Here is a 21,084-nt window from a genome sequence, read left to right as displayed (position 1 = left end):
TAACTGCCTGATCCTGAATCTGTAAGCGTGATTTGCTAGTTCGGCCTGGGATTTCCTTTGTTCGGAAAGCATGAGTACGGAAGATGTAATCCCTTTCTTGTTGGACTTTTAACATGGTGTGAGATGTCTGTCCCAGGGACATATTTTCTAGGCTCCTTCCTGGCCTACTTTGTCTTCTGTATGGTCCAAATTACCCTCCCTTGATCTAGTTCGGGTTTTGATTTTGTTCAAGAGGGGAATCATGGGACATGCGTTTTGTTATGGTTTCCTTATCCCAAAAAGAATGGTCTATGACTGAAGAAATGCTTTTACTGCTCACAGATAGGTGCTGCTGGTGACCTGAGGATACCACACCATGTTTATATAAAGTCAATGTGGTCTCTTCGCCACACCTACTGAAGCCAGCAATATGATTCTCTAACCACAATGCAACCAACACACAGTTACTGGAGCCATGCAACTGAGTCACCAACACGCACTTGGTAGCCATGGTGCTGCCGGATACACAGTATTTCAGATTATTATGAAGTCCAAAAAACCCATACAGACTTTAACTGCTGTCTACCTGCCCATAGGACAAAAGGTTTATGAAATCTATCCCTGGCAACAAAGAATTTGACGTGGGAGTGGGGCTATAGGACACCCCAGACATTTTAGACATTTGCAGACCTTTTCCAGAATATCAAGCCACTGGAAACCTCGAAGTGTATTCTTCCACGTGGGACAAGTGCAGTGGCACCAATAACTATTTTACCAGTCCGCGCTGGTATCGCGTTGTTCCAGGCCAAATAAAGTGTGTACAGTGATTTCTGAAATGCATGCTTGGAACAGCTTTCCAAGCATTGTAGCAGACAATACATGTATTTTTAATTTCCTTTCATTTTTTTAACAGTTTAAACATGGAGCATCGCCCCCAGGTAGAAGCCATCACTGGTCGGCTTGCCCTGTACCTCCTGTCCCTGAGGGCCTCCTGCGAGGACCTGGAGAACGGGGAAGGGAGGAAGCTGATCACTCGCCTAAAGCACCTGCTGCATGAGGAAAAGAAGAGAATAGGTAAAGTGTGTGGAAAGTAAAACATGGCAACATTGACCATCAATGCTGGGTGCTTTTTGGGAGGAATATGTGTGGGGTAATAACTACAGTGACAGAGTGTTTGCTTTTTCTGCTCTTCTCTGCGTTCTGCCCAAAAGCCATTGCCAGCAGTAAAAACCTGAGAGAAGCAATTTAAATGTTACTTGAAATGTGTACAGAAAATGTTCGATTTCAAAAGGAAAGGGGTTATTCTAACACACAAAGTTCTCAGTGGGATGACTTTCACAGTTTTAGGGGATTGTTCACTTCCGCAGGTTTTCCTCTTAAAGATGTCCACGCTCCGAAGGGTGTGAGCCTTCCTAGGACTAAACAACTTGGCTGTTAGACTTAATTTCGTAAATGTATTCCCTTGCCAGTTTTCTTCTGATCTTTAATTTAATTTCAACACAGTCTTTGGCTATACTTGATGTATCCTCATATCAGGACTTCCTCATGTGATCCTCATGTGATAGCCGGTCAAGTGGCACAGCGAGTCGAGCGCTTGCTTTGACATCCGTGCAGAGCTTGCTAAGGCAGTCTCGAATCCCGGCAGGGCCAAACTCAGCCTTTCATCCTTCCGAGGTCGATAAATGAGCACCACACACCATGGGTAAGCAGTGCTTAGATACCTGAGGGTTCGTAGCGCTATATAAATGCGAAATTATTATTATTATTTATCTACTTTATCAGCCTTGCCTGGTGCACTCTCCTGCCCAAGCTTTCTTATATGCTTTGCTCGACACACTTGCAAACTTGGATCTGCCTGGTATACTCTCCTTCCAGGACTTTCTCATGTGAGTCACTTGACACACTTGCAAACTTGACAATATCTTGTATTCATTCTGTTATTTCTCTTTTGGAAATATCGAGTCTCACATTCTGTTTTATATGCTTCATTTATTCTTATTTGCCTTCGGTAGGGATGTCAAAGCACCCCGGTGTCCCAGCTTCCCTCTTGTGGATTCATTGGTTCTCTGTGGCGTGCTTCAGTTATCCCGCCGTCAGCATGCAGCAGCTCTTTGGCATCCCGTTCCTTCTCCCCGGGTTCACTGACCTTGCCTTGTAACTAAGAGTCTCCAATATCCTAGACCCTCCAGTAATATCGCCCACTCCGTTCCATTTGACCTATTGACATTTTTATATACCCTTTCCCATCTAGTCAGTATGGTCAGTTCTGCACAGGCCTATTTCATCAGGTCTTTACTCCAGTCCGACACCTTGGGGCAATCCCCGTTAAAGTAGAACATTGCTATACGTTTCTTCACCAAGACCAGGTTATGTCTATCATTTTATCCAACTGTCTCCTGTTCTTACCCTTGGGAATTGCCAGAAAAAGCACGTTAACGGCGACACTCTGTCCATGTGGTGTCCATGTTATGTAATTTGTCGAGCAATGCCTCCACAAAAAGTCGCAAGCGCCCACACGTCCACATCATATGCATAAACAATGCCTCCTCATCGCTGCATCTCTGGCACTTTGTTTCTCGAGCTGGGTTAATTCTGTGTAATCTTATCAGTGTCGGGTATGTCCTGTGTAATACATTATACTGTATCAATTTTAATTGCGTATTCCTTGACACCGATTTAGTGTATAGACCTAGTTTCTGCCAATGGGTATTGTGGTAGGTCAGAAGAAGGACAAACACACTGTGATGACAATTTCACTGATTATTTATTAAATGAAAAGAAGAAGGCCTTTTTTACACCTATGCTATCTGGGTGTTCCCTGCCTATATAAATAACTACAGTGCTTGTCAGTCATCAGAAAGTCTCAAATGAATCAGTCTGCTGTCCAAAAACGAGTTCTATCTGCCCCTACCACTGTTCTTAAAAACTTAAATACGATCAGGAGGATTCCTCCCTCCACCTGATGATTTTGTGGCAATGGCTCTCCTTCCCTTCAGGTTGTTTTTAAATAGTCTCTTGTCACTTTCTGTATCAGTTTTTGCCACTCTTTCACAATGTCTTTGGGTCTTCCCACCTCTTTAGGGATACTTTTCACAAATTCCCCCCTTTTGGTCTCTTGCTACTTCTTAGGTTCAGTTTGCTATACCTTTTGAGTTCAGTAACAAATAGCTTCTTAGCTGGCATATACTGTCTTGGCTCTAAGGGTTCACCCTTTCTTCGGGCCGTTGACTCTTGAATATATTTTAGTGGTTGACTTAACTTCTCCTTGTATTCATAGAAGTCTCTATCTGACATACGCTACTCTTCACCTCTTGGATCACACAGTGTTTTCCCCTATTCCCTGGGTATTTGTGCCCCTGTTGTAGTAGTCTCTAACTCAGGTTTATTTGTGTACCTCTTTCTCACATTAATACAGTTACACTTTATCGACTTCAACTTCAACGACATGTCATTTTCACTGGAACGAGTTTCTCTTGTGTTATAACGATTTCCTTACGGTCTCCTGGTTCTCCCGTTCTCCCTGTTAGCTCTGACTTTCCAGGGGAACGTCGCTGTGACCTGCAGTTGCTCGGGTTCGCATTGCTCGCTCCGGTTCTCTGTCTTGTCAACTCAGTCAGCACCCCGCTCTTGGTCCTCTCTCTCCCTGGCACCAGGTATGGCTGCTGGTAAGCAGACGTCTCACCTCCTCGGCTTAGTGGTTTTGGCATTGTTGGACGGGTGAACTGGCCACCATCGAAATTCAGATTCCTGTCTTCCCTCTCTCCTCACTACTTGTAAACGTTGGGTCTCCAGCTTCTTGCTCTCACATTCGGGCCACTTCTGAAAGTCGCGGCCTCTGTGGCTCTCCTCGGCTCCTTTCGCAGGTGTCACAGCGTCAGGGGGCTTGTACTGCTTATGTTTTCTTCTCTCTCCTTCGACTTCACTACATCTCGGCGTGTGCTGCTCCTCCTTCTCTGTCATCAGTCTACTTGTCTCAGTTATATGTAAGTTTCTCGTTAAAGAGACAGATGTTCTTTCTTGCTTGCAGCTGTCTATTTCAGTTTTGGCTCTTGTCCAATCTCTGGCTTCAACATTGTTCTGCATATTTGATAGTCCCATATATGCCATCATGGGAAATGATTTGGGGAGTCTTGTCCCCAAAGGGGGATTCTCTCTCCGGTGAGGTCACACTTGCCTTGACCCCTATGGAGGGTGTTGTGGAGTGGGCACATCTCCCTAGCTTCACAGTGGGGGGCTCCCCCTTGGGGTGAAGGGACAAATGCCCTCTATTTGTCACAGTATCCTCCATAGGTATTCCCAAGCCAGTTTCCCATTTCCCCTTATGCTGAGTAATGGCAAATCCGCCATGACCTTGTAAATCGTGGAGACCGGCCTCCACCCATCTTACATACCATAGAAGGACTGCAACAGATCCTACTCCCTGGTTCCTCTGTTAAGCATGGCCATACCTTACTTGTGAGTCCAGCTTAACCACGAAAAAGTCCCCTATCAATCCCCAACTATTGCACGGTTCAGAATACGGCATTAATTGTCAGTCCGCAAATGGATCTCCCCATACCACCCACCATCCGTTTCCTCTTTCCCCAACATCTTCTACAGAGATCCATGCTCATACGCAAAGGGGTATGCGGCCTGTAGGGGTGTGTTTCAGCTACTATCTTGAATGCCCTGTCCCAGATACCTGCACCCAGTTCTATCATGTATGCTCCTTTCTCATCCCTCGTTTCTCGCCACAGTATTTCCTTTAGCACACAAGGCTAAATGAGCTTTCTGAGAGTCGTGATTGAGGAGTCCCCTCATCTGACTGCCATTGCGCCACGAATTGCAGGTGGGCAGCCAGGTAATCTATTTCAAAATTCGGCACCTGCAGCACCATTCGGAAAAATTCTTGTTCTAGGTCCCTTCACCCATAATATCTCATGTAACAAAATGTTTAAATTCTGAAACATACTTCTTGGGACATTATATGACACGTCAATACAATAATATAACAGTCGGGGAAAAATAATCATTGTAATTTCCATCCTGGCCATCAAAGACGGCGGCAGTGTATTCCTGAAAATTGCCGCCTTCTCAATACTCTCAATAGCTTGTAGCATGTTCTCCCTGTGTGTGTCCTGAAAATCCCACCTAACCTTAATCCCCAGATAGGCAATGCCATCAATTTCCCATTGCACTGGCATGTGCGACAAGGCCTGCTTAATAAACTGGCAGCTGCCAGCTCTGGCAGTGAGTATATACAAGATTTCTTTTTTTCCTTTTTTTTTCCTTTAGTTTTTATTAGCATTTATTAAGGCAACAAAACAAAACAGTGTTGTTTTCCAATTTACAAACCACATTATAATAACCAGTCTTAGCCTCCCCCGCTCACCCTGCACTCTCCCTCGCTTCACTTCACAAAACCCTCTCCCCATGTGTTCTAAACCCCCCCACCCCAAAAAACACATTCTCTTAAGTTTGTTCAATAGTGCTGAAACTCTTCTATCAATGTCTTGGAGGAGTTGTCCTTTTTGATCCCTTTGCTGTCCTGCATCAGTTTCCTCCGTGCCCCCTCCCCCTTTCTCTGCTCCCCCGCACCTCCACTGCTCAGTTATCCACGTGGCCCACTGCGTCCACCTCTTCTAGCCCCCATTTCAGAAGTAGCGCACTCCACTCCACAAAGAACTCACTCAGTCTGTCATGCACTATCAGCGTCAGCTTCTCCATTACCATGATGCTATGTAGCTTCCCTTCCCAAACCTCCTCCAATGGTAGCGTTTCATTTTCCCAGCACTGTGCTACAGCTAATCTCCCTGCTCTCATAATTGCTTCCCACATCCTGGGGAGTCTATATTCCTCTCTGTCCCTTGCAGGAACCCCCAAGAGGATCTGCAAAGGGTCTAAACCCAGTCTGACTCCCGTGACCTCCTCCATCCAGCTCAGCACCTCCTTTCAGAACACCTGCACCTTGGGGCACTGCCACCACATATGGGCTAGCGTTCTCATCTACCCACATCCCCTAGGACACATCGGAGAGGCTCCCTCAAACATCCTGGATAGCTTCACAGGGTCTCTGTGCCATCCCATCAACATCTTAAGGTTATGTTCCACCGCGGAGGTGAACAAACTGCTCCAAAGGCCACCTTGTAGATTCTTGTCCATAGCTCCGCCGGGATTTCCTCTCCCACTAGGTACACCCAATACCTCTGGAATGTCTGCCTCCCCTCCAGGCTGTCCTCGTTGATGGCTTTAAATATCCTAGATAATATACCCCTTCTTGTGGTGGACGTCTCTACGACCTTCTCAATAGTAGTTAGCCCTCTTGCGACTAAATCATCCCATTTTGGATCTGTTAATAGACCCACACCGAAGACATCAGGGAAGGCCACAACGAGAAGGCACGGTTCCCCTCATTGTTGCGCCAAATGGACCAAAAAAAACCCAAGTTGGGGTGGGACCTGAGGTGGTCAGGGATGGCCCCCGGAGGGGGCAGAGGTAGTCTCTCACCTTCAGTGGGTGGGCTGCTAAATCTTCTAGATAAGTAAAGTAGGTCCCCAGTTCGTCCCTCATATGCTCGAGCATCACCCTCAGCTGTGCCGCCTTGAAGTACAGTCGGATGTTGGGGAACCCAAATCCTCCTGTATCCCTCGGGAGCGTCAGAGTTGCCATTTTTACTCTCTGTGTCTTATTGCCCCAGATCAATCTACAGAGTTCTCCTATGACTTGTAGAAAGAACCTCTCTGGGAGTTGTTTCAGAATGGCTGTAAACAGATATAGCAGTCGGGGAGAGAACGTTCATCTTAATAGACGCCATTTGACCGTACCACGTCAGAACAAGAGGGTTCCACCTTTTTAGGTCCGCCGTCAGCCAGGTACGGAATAGGTCATAGTTGGCCGACACCATCTCCCCTAAATCTCTGGTCACTTGGATGCCCAGGTACCTTATGCCCTTGTTGTCCACTCTCATTCCATTGTATTGTTTCTTGGAATCAAGGAGGGGGCTGGGTTTAAGGATTGGCATAATGCACAACTTCCCTACATTAATCTTTAGCCCAAAGAGGCTGCCCTACTCCTTGATCTGCTTCATGAGCGCTGGAAGCGAGTGTTGGGCATCAGTGATGTATCCCAATATGTATCAGCAAACAGCGATAATTTGCACTCTATCTCCCCACCACCTAGGTCCCTAATCTGCTCGTTGGAACAGATCGATATCGCCAGTGGCTTCATTGTTAAGGCGTAGAGTAGCAGAGAGAGGGTAAACCCCTGTCTTGTTCCTTTGGTCAGCGCAAAAGCCTCTGAGAGACCCCATTAATCCCATATCTGACCCTGGGCTTATTATAGAGCTCTTCTACCCACCTCAGGGAGTTTGGACCGATTCCCATCTTCTCCAGGACCTTCATCATGAAGGGCCATTCGACTCTGTCGAAGGCCTTCTCAGCATCTAGCGATACCAAGCAAGCATCCAGATTGCCCTCCTGTGCATCATGGATTAGGTTCATAGTCTTTCTGATGTTGTCGGAGCCCTGTCTCCCTCTGATGCGACATGAACTCATTTTGCTATTTTACCTTCTAGTCTCGTGCCCAGGATTTTTGCCAGGATGTTCACATCACTATTGAGAAGGGAGATGGGTCTGTAGGAGTAGCACATGTTCAGGTCCTTCCCCCTCTTTCAGAATAGTTATTATTGCTGCCATCAACATAGTCAGATGCAAGGCCTCCCCCTGTAAACATGCATTGGACACCCTCATTAGACGCGGGGCCAGCAGTAAACTGTATAGCTTGTAAAATGGGATGGCAATGTCCCTGCCTTCATACCCTTAATGGCCGTCAAGACTTCCTCCACACTCATGGGGCGCTCAAGGTCTTCCCTTCTGTCCTGCGAAAGCCCCGCAAGGGGTAGACCCCTCAGGAATGCATCTATTTGTGTTTCCTCCCCCTTCCATTCCGACATGTAGAGGTTGCTATAGAACTTTGTGAATTCCTTTCCAATCGTCTTGGGCTCATAAACGGACCCACCCTCCTCTGCCCTTGTAGCCCCCATCATCATCCTCCTCTTCCTCTCCTCCCTCAATCTCCATGCCAGGATATTGTCCGCTTTATCCCCCTTCTCATGATATTTCTGTTTCAGGAATAGAAGCTTCTTTTCCGTGTCCTGGCTCATAATAGCCTTTAACCGAGTTCTATAGTGCTGGAGCTTCTTTGCTTCTGGCGCAGAGATATAATGTCCCCGGGGAGCTCCTGACTGTGTCTGCGCTATCTTATTCCGTAAGATGCTTTCCTCTTTTTTCCTCTCCTTTTTATTTTTGGAGCCTATCCGATCAACACCCCCCGGAATGCTGCTTTAAACCCCTGCCACATTGATGGAATTTGCACTTCCCCATTATCCGTCAAGTGGCACAGTGAGTAGAACGCTCGCTTTGACATCCGTGCAGAGCCTGTTAACGCAGGTTCGAATCTCGGCAGGACCAAACTCAGCCTTTCATCCTTCCGAGGTCGATAAATGAGCACCACACACCGTGGGTAATAATAAGCAGCGCTCAGATACCTGAGGGTTTGGAGCGCTATATAAATGCCAAATTATTATTATTATTATTATTATTATTATTATTATTATTATTATTATTATTATTATTATTATTATTAAAGGTGAAGTATTCCTTAATTGTCGAGTGAGACTTTAACCATATCGTGATCGGATAGGGGATAGGGGCCACCTTAGAGTCCAGAATCTGCGCTTTTGTGGTTGCATCTACCAAGATCAGGTCAATGTGACAGAATGAGTTGTGGACTGCCGAGTAAAAAGTGAATGACCTATCCCCTTCCGGGGTGGGGCAGAGCAGGGAATCAACCAAGCCCAGATCCTCAATTATTTGTCTAAAACTTTCCGATTCTCCGCCCTAGCCCTCCTCACCGGGCCCACCCCCAACCACCTGCGGTCCTTCTCCGGGTCTAGCACCATGTTGAAGTCCCTTTCAACCATCAACCGACCCTCCTCGAACCCTATCAACTTGTCCCGGATCCCCTCCCAGAGGTCACCTAGAGCCACATTAAGGGCATATATGAAGCCTAATCTGATGCGGGTGTTATGCCACAGCCTCTTCACAAACACATATCTCCTCGTAGTGTCTGCGAGGACTGATTCCACTACAAATCCCAAACAGGCTGAGATCAGGATCGCCACCCCCGACTTTTCCCCACGTCAGAAGCCATAATCACTTCACCCACCTCCCGCGATCACAGTTAGGGCTCCTTTCCCTTAGGCCAGTGCGTTTCCTGGAGGCACATCACATCTAGTTTTGCCCGCTTGAATTCATGGAGCACCATTGTCCTTGTGTTTGGCGTGTTGAGGCCTCGCACGTTGAGGGAGCCAACGCTCATCTCACCCGATCCAAACATTAGTCCACCGTTGGACCACCCCATACCTCTCCCCTCTCCCGAGACATTTCCCTCATTGGGTCTCCATCCCTAGAGCCCACAAAACCTTTAACAAACCTTGCACTCTGAACATTGCACAACAGACCCCTCTCCCCCCCCTCGGCCCCAATCCCACCCAGGTCAGTCACCTTCGATGGGATCAAATCACCAGTGGTCCTCCCGAGCCCCGGATCCTCTATTGATCAAACACTCTTCCCTGAGCGCCCCTTCCAAGAAGAAAACCCCCCTCAAATCACCCCCCCCCTTAGCGTCACTTATTCCCCTTTTCTCCACCAACAACCTGCCCCACAGGCACCCCACACCCTCCCTCACACTGTAAAGTCTCCCTGAGACACCCTGACCCTAATTACTCATCGATTTCCCCTCCCCCCGGGGTGGTGTTGAGCTTTCTAAACCTCTGTGACTTAGGGATCTTCTGTCTGTCCTTTAGCTGGCTACTGCTGCATGCTCCTTACGTTGCGTTGCCCGGGCCCCTTGGGAGAGTCCGGAGTCCCCCATGAGTTCAGAGATCACCCTTTGAATGTCATCTTCCGTTATCAGTTTGTAGGAGTAGCCCTCGTGCTCAAAGTATATTGAGAAGGGGAAACCCCATTGGTATCTCACTACCTTGTCGGTAAGCTATTTCGTCAGGGGGCCGCATTGCTTCCTTCTAGCTAGTGTAAAAGCCGACAGATCCTGGTGGATAGCTACCTTTGCAGACCCATATGTCACTGGTCCCACCATTCTCGCCTTCTTGAGTATCTTTACTTTTTCAGGGAAGTAATGGAGCCTTGCCAACAACTTTCTTGGTCCTCCCACTCCACCATCTGCTTGGTGGTCTCGGTCTATCGTAGACTTGTCAAACGCATCAGAACCAAACAGGATCCTCAGTACTTCCATGATCGACTTCTTTGTATCCCCCTCGGTTTCTCCATCTCTCTCCGGAAACCCAAAGAAAGAGAGGTTGTTCCTTCGCTCCCTGTTTTCAAAGTCGTCCATTTTTAGTTTCACTTCGGTCTCTCTCCTTTCCAGTTCCGAGAGCCTCATGTCCATCTGTGTTTCCAAGGTATCGAGTGAAGTTGGTTGTTCTTCAGGCTTAGAACCCTCTCGCTGATGGAGTCTATTCGCTTGTCTGTGTTTTTTAGCCTGAGTCCCAGCGCTGAGCGCATCCCCCAATTTCCTCCATTAATGTGGATATGTCCTTCTTGGTAAGGCACACACCCTTCTTTCACCTCAAGAACCGTGTCCTGCCCAGACCTCACCCCTCTCTGTTGTTGACCTTCTTCTGCAGGGGGATGTGGGGCCGGACCACTTTCTGCTTCCTCAGTCCTGTGTGTCCTATGCTGCTACCCTAGGTCCCGAGCTCCCCTGGGCCCTCTACACTGTGCTCAGTGGTGGTGCTTTACCACTTCTTGTTCTCCTTCTCTTCCCCTGTTCGCCGGTCCTCAATCTCCTGGGGCGGGAAAGTGCGGGTGGCCTCCAGTCTCAGCGCCTCTTCTCATTGTTTAGCAGCCCGTCTCCTCACGGCGTCTGGGTGTGCTCTCCAGGGCCCCAAGAAGGCAGCTATGTTCGCTTACTGTCTCCTCTGGTGCTGTCCCTATCACCTCTGGGCGGGTTACGTCCTGGTGTTTCAGCTGTGGCAGTGCTCTTTCAGGATGGGAGCCCAGGCCCAGGGGGGAGCAACCTTGTTTACTGCCCACTTGTTCTTCTGCGTTGTTTAAGTGTGTAAGTAAAGGACCAGGTTCTTCTCTCCTGTGTGGTTGCCGGTTGTCCCCCATGGTCCTCTGGAGGCTGTGTCACGCCTACGGGGCTCTTCATTAGCACCTTTCCTTCCTCTTTGGACCTCTGTATGGACATAGGTTCATAGCAGCTCCAAACACAGTGTTCCCTCCAGTCCAGGTCAGGTGGTGTGGTGGGCACACGCCCCTCTGAGTCACAGGGGCCCAGTCCGCACAACCCGGGCCCCCCACTGTTGCTGTGGAGCTCTGGTATCCCCTCCTCCTCCTCAGGGCCCCAGGGCCTTTCTCAGCCCCCCCCCATCTCACCTCCATGAGGTCCTCCGCTGTCCGCTCCCCTCTCCACGGGTGCCGGGCCATGAGCCCACCAGCTGCCTTTGTTCACTGCCTTCTACCCCGCTCTCCTCATCTTTGTGGGGCCGCAGCGGGGGGCCCGGGTGTGTGCAGGGCGTGTGGGTGGGTGCTCCCTCTCTCCTTGTGCGTATGGCCCCCGCCAGTCCACCACCGAGCGTCGCACTCATCGTCTCCTGGCGGGGCTGAGGGGCGCCAAAGTGCTGCTGCTCCACCTCCCGGGGGTAGCATACCGACAGTGCAAACTGGGGCCTTTGCTCTCTCATTCAGGGTCCGGCCGGGTCGCTCTTCGCCAGCGTCAATTGCTCTGCTGGCTCAGCCTGTGTGCCAGTTCCTCCATTTCGCCTTAACACAGCTAACTCTGCTGTTCCTGCACCAAACATCTCCAAGCTTGGGGTGGGGCGCACCCTGGACAACAGGAGTGGGGGCTATCGTTTTCTCAGATCCAGGGGATATAGAGGGTGGAGGGGCTCAGTTCCCCTTTCTGTCTCCGGGCTCCGGAGCAGGCAAATCCTCTACCTGTTCACCATGCGCCCCCAGGGGGCCTCCCAACAAGATTTGTTTTGATTCACGAGTATTCACGATAATCTCTCAAATGATTCTAGTATCTCCATTATAATAGTAACATTTGATTCCGTGTTATAAATAGGGAACATATTGCGTTGTCCCATTTCTCGCTGTTGAACACATGCCAGAGGTTCCAGTACCAAAGTATCCAGTACCATAGCAAACTGAATTGGTGACAGAGGGCATCTTTGTCTTGTCCCTGTCTCTATTGCCCATGATTCAGATGCCAATTTGCCCGTCTTTACTCAACTGTTATGGTGGTATACAGCTATTTAATTCAGCAGGTTAGCACCGGTCCAGCGTTAAATGTGTCCAGTATTGCCCACATCCATTCCCACCTTACCGAATCAAATGCTTTTTCAGCATCTAACGATAACACAGCTTTAACTTTAGATGATGCACAGCCTAGTGTTATCACATAGTGAAGTTCTCTCAAATGATCAGAGGTGTTCCACCCTGGCATAAATCCCACCTGATCATGATGCACCTGTAACAACTCACTGCAGCCTATTAGCTATCAATGTACTGTGGCAGACCAGAAGAAGGACTCGGACGAGTGGGAGTCATGTTCAAGGATTTAATTTAATTAAAAAGGGTTGAAACAACTAACTTATCCTATTTCTATGAGGGAAGTTCCCTGCCTATTAAACTAAAACTAAGGGTCCCTATCAACTAAAATGTCCTTGGTTCAAATTATGTTTACTAATTGGCCCTTACCACTTCAGAAACAAAACAGAAAGGTGGAGACCGAGGCATGGCCTCTGGGTGAGACTTTTGCCTGGCCTAACACTGCAAGTCTTTGAAAGTTCAAAATAATCGCTCAAAACAACTACGGTTTTATCTTCAGAGGTTGATTTAACAAAAGAAAAAGTTCCTTAATCCAATGGCTACTTTTCCACGTTTTGTGTCAACGAGTCTCTAGCTCTCAGACTCCCCAAAGTCTTGTGGCTCTCTGGAAGACTTACTCCTGATTTGGTATTAGCTATGGATACAATACTTATTCATTCAGGATACTTGGCTTCTTGTAACCTTGCCAGCTTCCCTGGCTTGGATGCAAATTATTCATCTTCAATTTGCTCAGGGTTCCTGTCCCTTTCGATATCTTAGTTTCTCATACGCTAGTTGCCATTCCCAACTTGGATGTACAATGCTTTTCTTCGATTCACTTGATTCATGCCACGTTCAACTTCCTTGTCTCTTTCAGTATCTTCAATTCTCATAAATTAGTTGGATTCCCCAACTTGGATATAAAGAGTGTTTCTTTCTCTTTCTCGCACCTTCATAAATGGGTTAGTTGGCTTCCCTGTTACCTCGTAGGTTCTCTCAACCTTGTTCCAGTGTCTGTTTCTCTCTATGATACTGTTTCTGTGGGAATGTTTGCTTCCCTCAAGCTGTGTCTCTTGACCGTATACATTCGTAGGATATGGAGGCCGGGGATTAGTATCTTCCCCGGCGATCTGGTCCTGGCGTCAGTAGCCAGGCCCCTGGCCTACTGCTTTATTCTTGCGGTCATGCCACTAGAGGAATTGAGGGTTCCCCTGTCTCCGCCTCTCCCTTCAACCTTGGCTGGTTGGTTGAATGGGATGCCAACCTTCCAGCGTTTGCCTAGCATTCAGCTTGCTGTCTGCACTACCGCCGGCTTTGCGGTTAGCCATGGCTCTGCTTCTCCACAACATCTCTTCTGCAGAAGTGTACCTGTGTGGCACTCAGTTTCCTCCCTGCGTACGAGATCCCTCTCAGTTGACAGTTTAAATAGTTTGTCACAGTAAAAACGGAGTGTGTTCTTCGTCAACAGCATTCTCCAAACAAAAATAACCATTGCCTTGGGAAACAAGAAACACAGAGAAATGTCACTGTTTGATGGTGGTAAGTCAGTATTAACAATAGTTATTTCTGCTCTCATATCGCTTGACATAGTAGTCTCGCCTGGGATGTCCTACTTGCACTGGGAGTCTTTATCACACAAATGGGAGTCACTGGGGGTGGCTCCCGCCTGGGGAGAAGGGACAAATTGACCAGATTCATACCACAATACTCAGAATTCTAACATCGGTGTCCAACAACTACAATGGGAGGTATGATCCCATTGCAGTACAATCTGTGCCCGGTTTCAGGATGATAACGATGAATGCCTCCCTCATTGTTTAGGGCGACAGACGCTTATCAAAAGCATGTTGGTGCTCAGTTCTTCACTGTTCTCTTTAAAAGAACATCCCTGGAGCCCATCACGCTCTGGTGTCTTACCCCCGGTAGATCCTGGATAGCATCTTTTATTTTTGCAACCTCATGGGCTCTTCCAGCTCAGTCGCAGCCCTGGCACTCAATTTAGGCATATCTATGAACGCCAAACTTATCTGAGATTTCAGATCTCAGACTTGGAGAGCTCTCAACAAACAGTTTTCAATAATATGATGCAAACAAGTCTTTAATATCCGTTTGTTTGTGCACCACCCGTCCATCCGGGGTGCGAACTGACAGCACTGTGTTAACCCACTTCTCCTTGTTTACCAGCCGTGCCAAAAGCCTTCCCGACTTCTCCCCTTCCCTGTGCAGGTGACTTATATTAGTGTTATAATCATGATTGTTCACTGCCTCCCATGTCAACATACATCTATACCTCAACACCTGCAATTCCCCTTCCTTCCGACAGGAACATGTGGACCTCAATTTATTTTTCAATACCGGTCTGTTTTTCCCAGCGCTCCTCTCACCCCGTGCATTGTAGACATGCACAACCCTCTGATCACCACTTTAAAGGCATCCCATTCCAAACCTGCATTGTCAACAGAGCCATCATTCAACTTGAAGTGTTCAGCAGTTTGTACTCCTAACTCATCTATGTAGGCTGAATCCCTAAACCCTTCCGCTCGTAATCTCAATGTCGGTATTCTATTCCTATGAATCCAAAAATGTAGCCACATTATCAGGGCTGAATGGTCAGACTTTGCTCTCCGCAAATATTTTGTAACCCTCACAGATATCAAAGTGATATTTTTCTATAAAAAAAGGACCAATTTCATATATGTCCCATGCAGATGGGAATAAAAAGAATGTCCCACAGTATCTAGATGTTCCAACCTGCCCATTTCTATCAGCCCCCAATTCTCAAAAGACTTGCATAACGATTGAGAGGCCCTAGAACTATGTGTCAGATCAGATGACCTGGCCAGAATGGGCTCTAACGTACAGTTGGAATCACTGTCCCACAGCCATACTGCTTGTCTCCCATCGTCGAACATTTGGTTAACAGCATGGGGAAGAAGTCAGCATTATCCACATTGGGGGTGTAGGAGCTTGTAAAACATATTTCCTTGCTCTCCAATCTGCCATAAACTATAAAGTCCCTCCATTCTAGGACAGTGTGTTAGGGCTGGGCATTATATCGAGTTTTCGAGCTATCTCTATATATTTAAAAGGGAAATTTGTGGATATGTGTGTGTCTGTTCGAAATGTTCAGCATACTTCCCAACATGCTATAAACCTGACATTTGGCATGTAGGTAGGTTCTATGGTGTAGACAATGTAACACATGTAAAATATACCTTTCCGGATTTATTTATTTTTTAAGCGGTCTGCAATGCTTACCTCTGCCATATGGCTGTTCGCGACGTAGTTCTGCTGTAGTTCTAAGTTCATTGTACCTAGAGTTCAGCAGTTCATGAAAACTTAAGCATTTCATTGGTCCTAAACTTTCCACACTATCAGCATTCTAGCTGACGTTAGCGGCACTCACTTTTGAAGTCATGCGGGTGACACAAAAGTGTGCTTTTGTAGTAATGCGGGTGACAGGAAACGGTGCATGTCTATTCAACTAGCAGTTTTTGGTTTACGCAAACGAGATTATGTGGGACCATATAATAAATAATAATAGTTGTATTCCCAATGATGTTGTGCGTCACATCGTGGCAATTCTCTCATGTTAATTGAAACTTCATCTCACACGGAAGTTGCTGAATGTATGCCATCTCAACAGTACAAAGCTTACATACTTCAGCTGTACACAAATGAGTACGGTACTTCACACTTACATGCTTTAGCCATACAAATAGGCATTTATGTTGAGGTCGCTGCTGTCTTGGCTGCAGATTGGCTCGCAGCTCAGACTTTTAGAAAAAAAACTTTAAAAACGTCCTCACAACATGAAAAAGCAAATCTTGCAGCTTGTATTTCACTAAATATGAAAGTGTTTACTTCATGCTGTGCATTATATCAAGGAGGTGTGCATTTCACTCAATATTAAACTGTTTTCATCGCCCAGTGTAGAAGGCCTGATCTGCAACTCACATCACAGGCCATATTAAGCATGGCTAATATGGGCAAGCCTAGAAAATACATGTCGCCTCCCACCCCCATGAGGCGTAGAACAGGGCAAGGAGGCTTCATAGGAATCAAGGGAATAAGAGTGAAGAGACAAAGCATGTCAAACATTGCAAAATGCTTATCTGCCAAAATGTGTTCACTTAGAATCTTCGTCATTTACTAAATGTTAAAACATAAACATTTCTTTTTGAGATGAGCCAGCCGCAGCAGGTACCAGTCAGCAGACAATCGTCAGCCACTGATGATCACTGATGAATTAGGGATGAGTAGATGTTCGCCACACGAACATTTCCAAACAGTTTTCCTCTGTTATTCTGGATACAGTTAGGGTACAAGGAAAAGTTCACCGCTACTTGACACAATCAAGCAAATTTGACGATCAGGATGAACCCAGCTACAAGAATTTGGGTGTGATCCCCGTGCATACGTTCCAAAGAAGTCCAAATAAAATTTCAATGGATTTGTCAGCCAGTATTTAGAGCTCAGGAAGGAGCACCCATTAGTTGGAGCAGATCATTTTAACTGGACATGAATCTTCTTTTGGCCATTATGGTATTCTTGCAGTAGGACTTTGGTCAACTGAAGTGCTCTCTCTGATGCTTCTACGAATGTCACTGTGGTGCTAGTGCTGTGTATTTATAAATTCAGGAGATATGCCAGGTGCGGGAACTTCAGTGGTTATAGCTTCACATCAGGCCAGTCCAATTGCACTAGCTCATTCCATACTGGTAGATGTAGATAAAACTGCAAAAGTCCACCATGTTTGAGACAGTGATCAAGCTGGCAATCCCCAAAGGCACACCACAATATGAAGCATTGAACTGCACAATGTAGGATCCATTCGGTAGTAGTAGGGCTTTGCTACGGCAGGTTCACATTCAAATTCCACTCAGCATGCATGTGTTTGAGGTTGAATTCCGCTCACACGGACTGATTTTGATGAATTACATGGCATCTTATATGCGGTGTACCCATACAGTTCTTCAGGGAATACAGTTTACTGAAGAGATCTCAATATTTACACAGATATGGTTGTAGGGCACCCCATAGAGAGTTTGTATCCATTGCTACTCCACTTGATGCATGGTGTCCCAGGACTGCAGTTATTCACTCAACAGAGGTGTTCCTACTGCACAGGAATGTTCAGCATCCCATGCAGTATCCATGACAATTAGTCATTGTCTCACATCGATATTCTGTACAATGTTCTCTCTAATACACTCAGCAAAGTATAGATGGACTCTGAATGGCTTGTCTCTGAGCTTGTCTTGGTAGGTTTGGTTCTGTCGGCTGTCTTGGCCATAGTTTGAGAGACCAGACTGCAACAACTCTAGACAGTGTGTCCAGGAAGTCTACAATCTTCAAACTATCAATGATTGCTTATTGTACATTCTGTAAAATTTGCCAAGTCATCTTGGATGATCTGCACCATGTCTATTGCCTCATCTCTTCAGCTTGCACATATCCTGCTGCAATGCAATGAATTAGTCTTTCGGCTGCAAAATCGCTCTTCTTGATTGGCCGTCTAGCCAGTCATTAGATTCTCTGGATGATTTTCTTCAAGGTAGGTTCAGCTTCTTTCACCTCCTTTTTTGCTCTAGCCTTTCCTAGGTGAACTCTCCTGACTAGGATAGTTGCCCACCTGACTTTCCCCATGTGTTTATTACACTAACAACCTCATGTAAAGGGGATTGCTCTGCCATCAGTTGGCTTGCTTTGCCTATCGAAATGGCATAGGATTGAGAAATGATTTATGAAGTCTAAGCTGTGCAAGGCCCACGCTTACACCTTTGTGTTTTATGCAACATGCCCATTTTTTCCCTTCTTTATTGCTTGGTTGAGCAGTTTAGTTGTCCACCAAATGCCATTCTCTTTAGCCTCCCTATTGGATATGTGGTTAAAAGGGTTGGACTACACAATAACACAAAATGAGTGTGATTGAGAAAACATCAGATGTGGATATCTACATGTTACATGTAGTGTGTCTGTTCCAATCACTTGCTAAGTGCCACCTGTAAGGAAGGCATGGTATCAAACAGTAAGACCGACGCAAGTGACCACAGTTCAAGGGTGTTTATTGAACTTCAATTGGGTTTACAAAACGCCAATCTAATCCTAAATCTAAAGATGGGAGCAAGCTATGACCATCAAATAATAACGCGGTCCTATTGGTGTCTTGTCAAAATAAAAGGACCTATGCTAATTCACCTATTCTTACAAAAGAAAAGTGTTCAAGAAAAGATATGTTAGGATAGTTGAGCCGTTAGCTTCCCTTCCCCACGTTTTCAGCACGGGACAAGGTGGCACACTCAAGCCTAACACATACTCTGGCTTTTCTAGCGCGGGGCTGTAGTTCAAAATCGCCTTGTCAGGACGTTCTGTCCCAAAGTCTCTTTGCCATTCAAAGTCTCTTATTTCAGAGGACCTGATGTGACAAACAAACATTAAAAGTTCCTCTCTCCTCAGGATTCTCATATGCACAACTTTTCTGGTGGTTCACAGTTCACCCCGGGTCCTCCTCCGCCGGGCCCAAACCATATGTATCTAATTTTCCAAACTTTCTTTACTGTATCATAATCGAAGACTCTTGAGTGTGCGTGAGATTTTGCTTGACACGTCGCAGGACCACTTATATTCACAATTCTTTGTTCTCTTCTTAATTCAACCCTTTAACTTTCACTTCTGCCACTTCTTAGCTGGATACCTTGCAGAGAGCTTCGATTGAGCAGCCACTCGGTGCCGGACCACTTGGTCAAATGTATCATATTTTGTTTTTCAAAGTTCAGGCACTCATCAGCAGTTCAACTTTACTTGCATCTTTTTTCACATGCGATTTAACAATTTTTATTCCAGCACTCACCATACAATGTTGCTGCTTGCAACCTTGGCTTCAACACAGACCGGTCTTGTATCAGTCTCCCCAACTCACTGCCTGTGTTGATTTCGCTGATGCAGCTTTGTTCTTGGAGCCAAGGAAGGTACTACAGTGGCTGCTGCCTCTCCCCACCTTGATTACTGATGCAGGAGGGCCCCAGGGATCTCCGACACACAATACAGGATTCTTCAGAATGGTTTCCTGGTCTTATGCTTTCTGATCTCAAGGGCTCTTGAAAGTAACGGTTCCTTGTCGGAAAGGTCAAGGGACCTTCCCTCGTTGCGATCCCCTCCTGTTTTGCCATCTTTCTTCTCTCGGTCAGCTGCCATCCTGAAACTGCTGTTTCCTCGTGTGCTTTGCCTCGCTCAGAGTGTGCTTTCGTGCTCTGCCTTTTATCTGTGTTGGGAAGCTTAATTGAAGTCTGGTGTGAGTGATGGTCAGTAATTGCTTGACCTCGCCTGACCATTGTCTTGGATATGTCAGGTATACTGCTAGGGTGTTAGTCTGTTTTCGCCCAGTGTGGGCTGTCCATGTGAAAGTGTTTGTGCAGGAAAAGGTGCTGGGGGGTAGAGTTCCTACATATCCTATCTGATAGGATGGGTTAAAGGTGTTACAGGAAGGATAAGGATACCGCATCTCGCCATCCGATGTCCCACTCCTAAGGACCCCTCACCCAGGTCAGAGACGTTTTTATAGGAGGGCAAAAGGCGCACTTGCCTATGGCCCCCACCTTGGAGGGGGCCCCACAAGGCTAGCTGATCTGAAGAAGTAAGATTCCATAGTTCACCAGTCTTCAATGGCACACACCAGGATATTTTATGGGGTGCTGCTGAGGGTCTAAACCCATTGCCTTTCTGTTTTGGCTTTTGCATTCTGCTGTGATCAATGTGGTATACATAGTTTGTGTGTTCCTTATGGCCCAACTCTGTAGCATTCTTTTCTTCCTGTGGGAATTATGTTGTTCATGTGCAATAGGTAATGGTGAAATGCATATGGATAAATTGAGTGCCACAATGGTTCAGAAGTTAGCTCAGTGTGTGAAGCACCCATTGCAGAGATGTGTGTTCATATGCAAAATTAGAATATCATATTCCAGCAAGGCTGGTTGAGCTTTTCCTGTGTCTGAATTTTATCAACCTGCCTGCATATGTACTTGGTTTTGCAGAACAACATCTGTTATTATCAGCAATGTATCTGTACCAGATAGGGGTTTCTATAAAAACTAACCTAGCATCCGTATGGTGAAGGTCTAGAAATTGGTTTGTTCAGATGGGGTGTTGTAAAACCGAGGCAATCGCCTCCAACGATGGCATAAACTGTTGGTCCAAGACGTGAATATGTATCAGAATTCAAGACTATGGAAAGACAATGTTCATGTTTGTATCCTGGATTTGCCAGCAGAGGATACAGTGATCCTGGTCATATAATCTGATATATCTTACATTACTTTGCTGTATTCTGTGAGGTTTGCCTTTTTGCATGCTGCTGGTATCGTTTAGCCCATTACTTGATCTTTCTTCTTATGTAGGCCATTTGGGTGGAAGGGTTGGTAGGCACAAGAGAGCGGACCATATGTTGCAGGCTTAGGCAAGCACATTTTAAGGTCTGCTTGTTTGACACAAAACACGGTTTGCTCTTTGGTAAAAGTCAAAGGTTTTTATGCAAGTTTATAAATGAAAATGTCACAAGCCATGGTTTTGTAAGTATTTAGAGCTTCAAAATACAAAAGACAAACCCAGATTATATTTGTTAAATCACAACGATTGGTATGCTGGCTCTTATATACTTCCCTTGATGATAGACAGAATGAAGCTAGAATGATTCCCATTTTGCATAAAGCCCTTCTATAATATTTTGTTCAAA

At 46.4% G+C, this 21,084-nt stretch overlaps 1 protein-coding gene across 8 annotated transcripts in view; it reads left to right on the top strand.

The window, feature by feature from the left end:
• Positions 1–21,084, top strand: part of TCN2 (transcobalamin 2) — a 361,155-nt gene that overhangs the window by 138,110 nt on the left and 201,961 nt on the right. For all 8 annotated transcript variants that reach the window (XM_069619162.1, XM_069619163.1, XM_069619159.1 and 5 more), the window contains exon 4: positions 893–1,053. In XM_069619162.1, coding sequence (XP_069475263.1) covers positions 893–1,053 — 161 coding nt within the window. The remainder of the gene's footprint in view (positions 1–892; positions 1,054–21,084) is intronic.

Source organism: Ambystoma mexicanum, chromosome 10, assembly GCF_040938575.1.
Source record: "Ambystoma mexicanum isolate Mex_15411 chromosome 10, UKY_AmexF1_1, whole genome shotgun sequence".
NCBI classification, from domain to species: Eukaryota; Metazoa; Chordata; class Amphibia; order Caudata; family Ambystomatidae; genus Ambystoma; species Ambystoma mexicanum.
The sequence above is the reverse complement of the archived record's forward strand: the minus strand, read 5'-3'. Positions and strand labels throughout refer to the sequence as shown.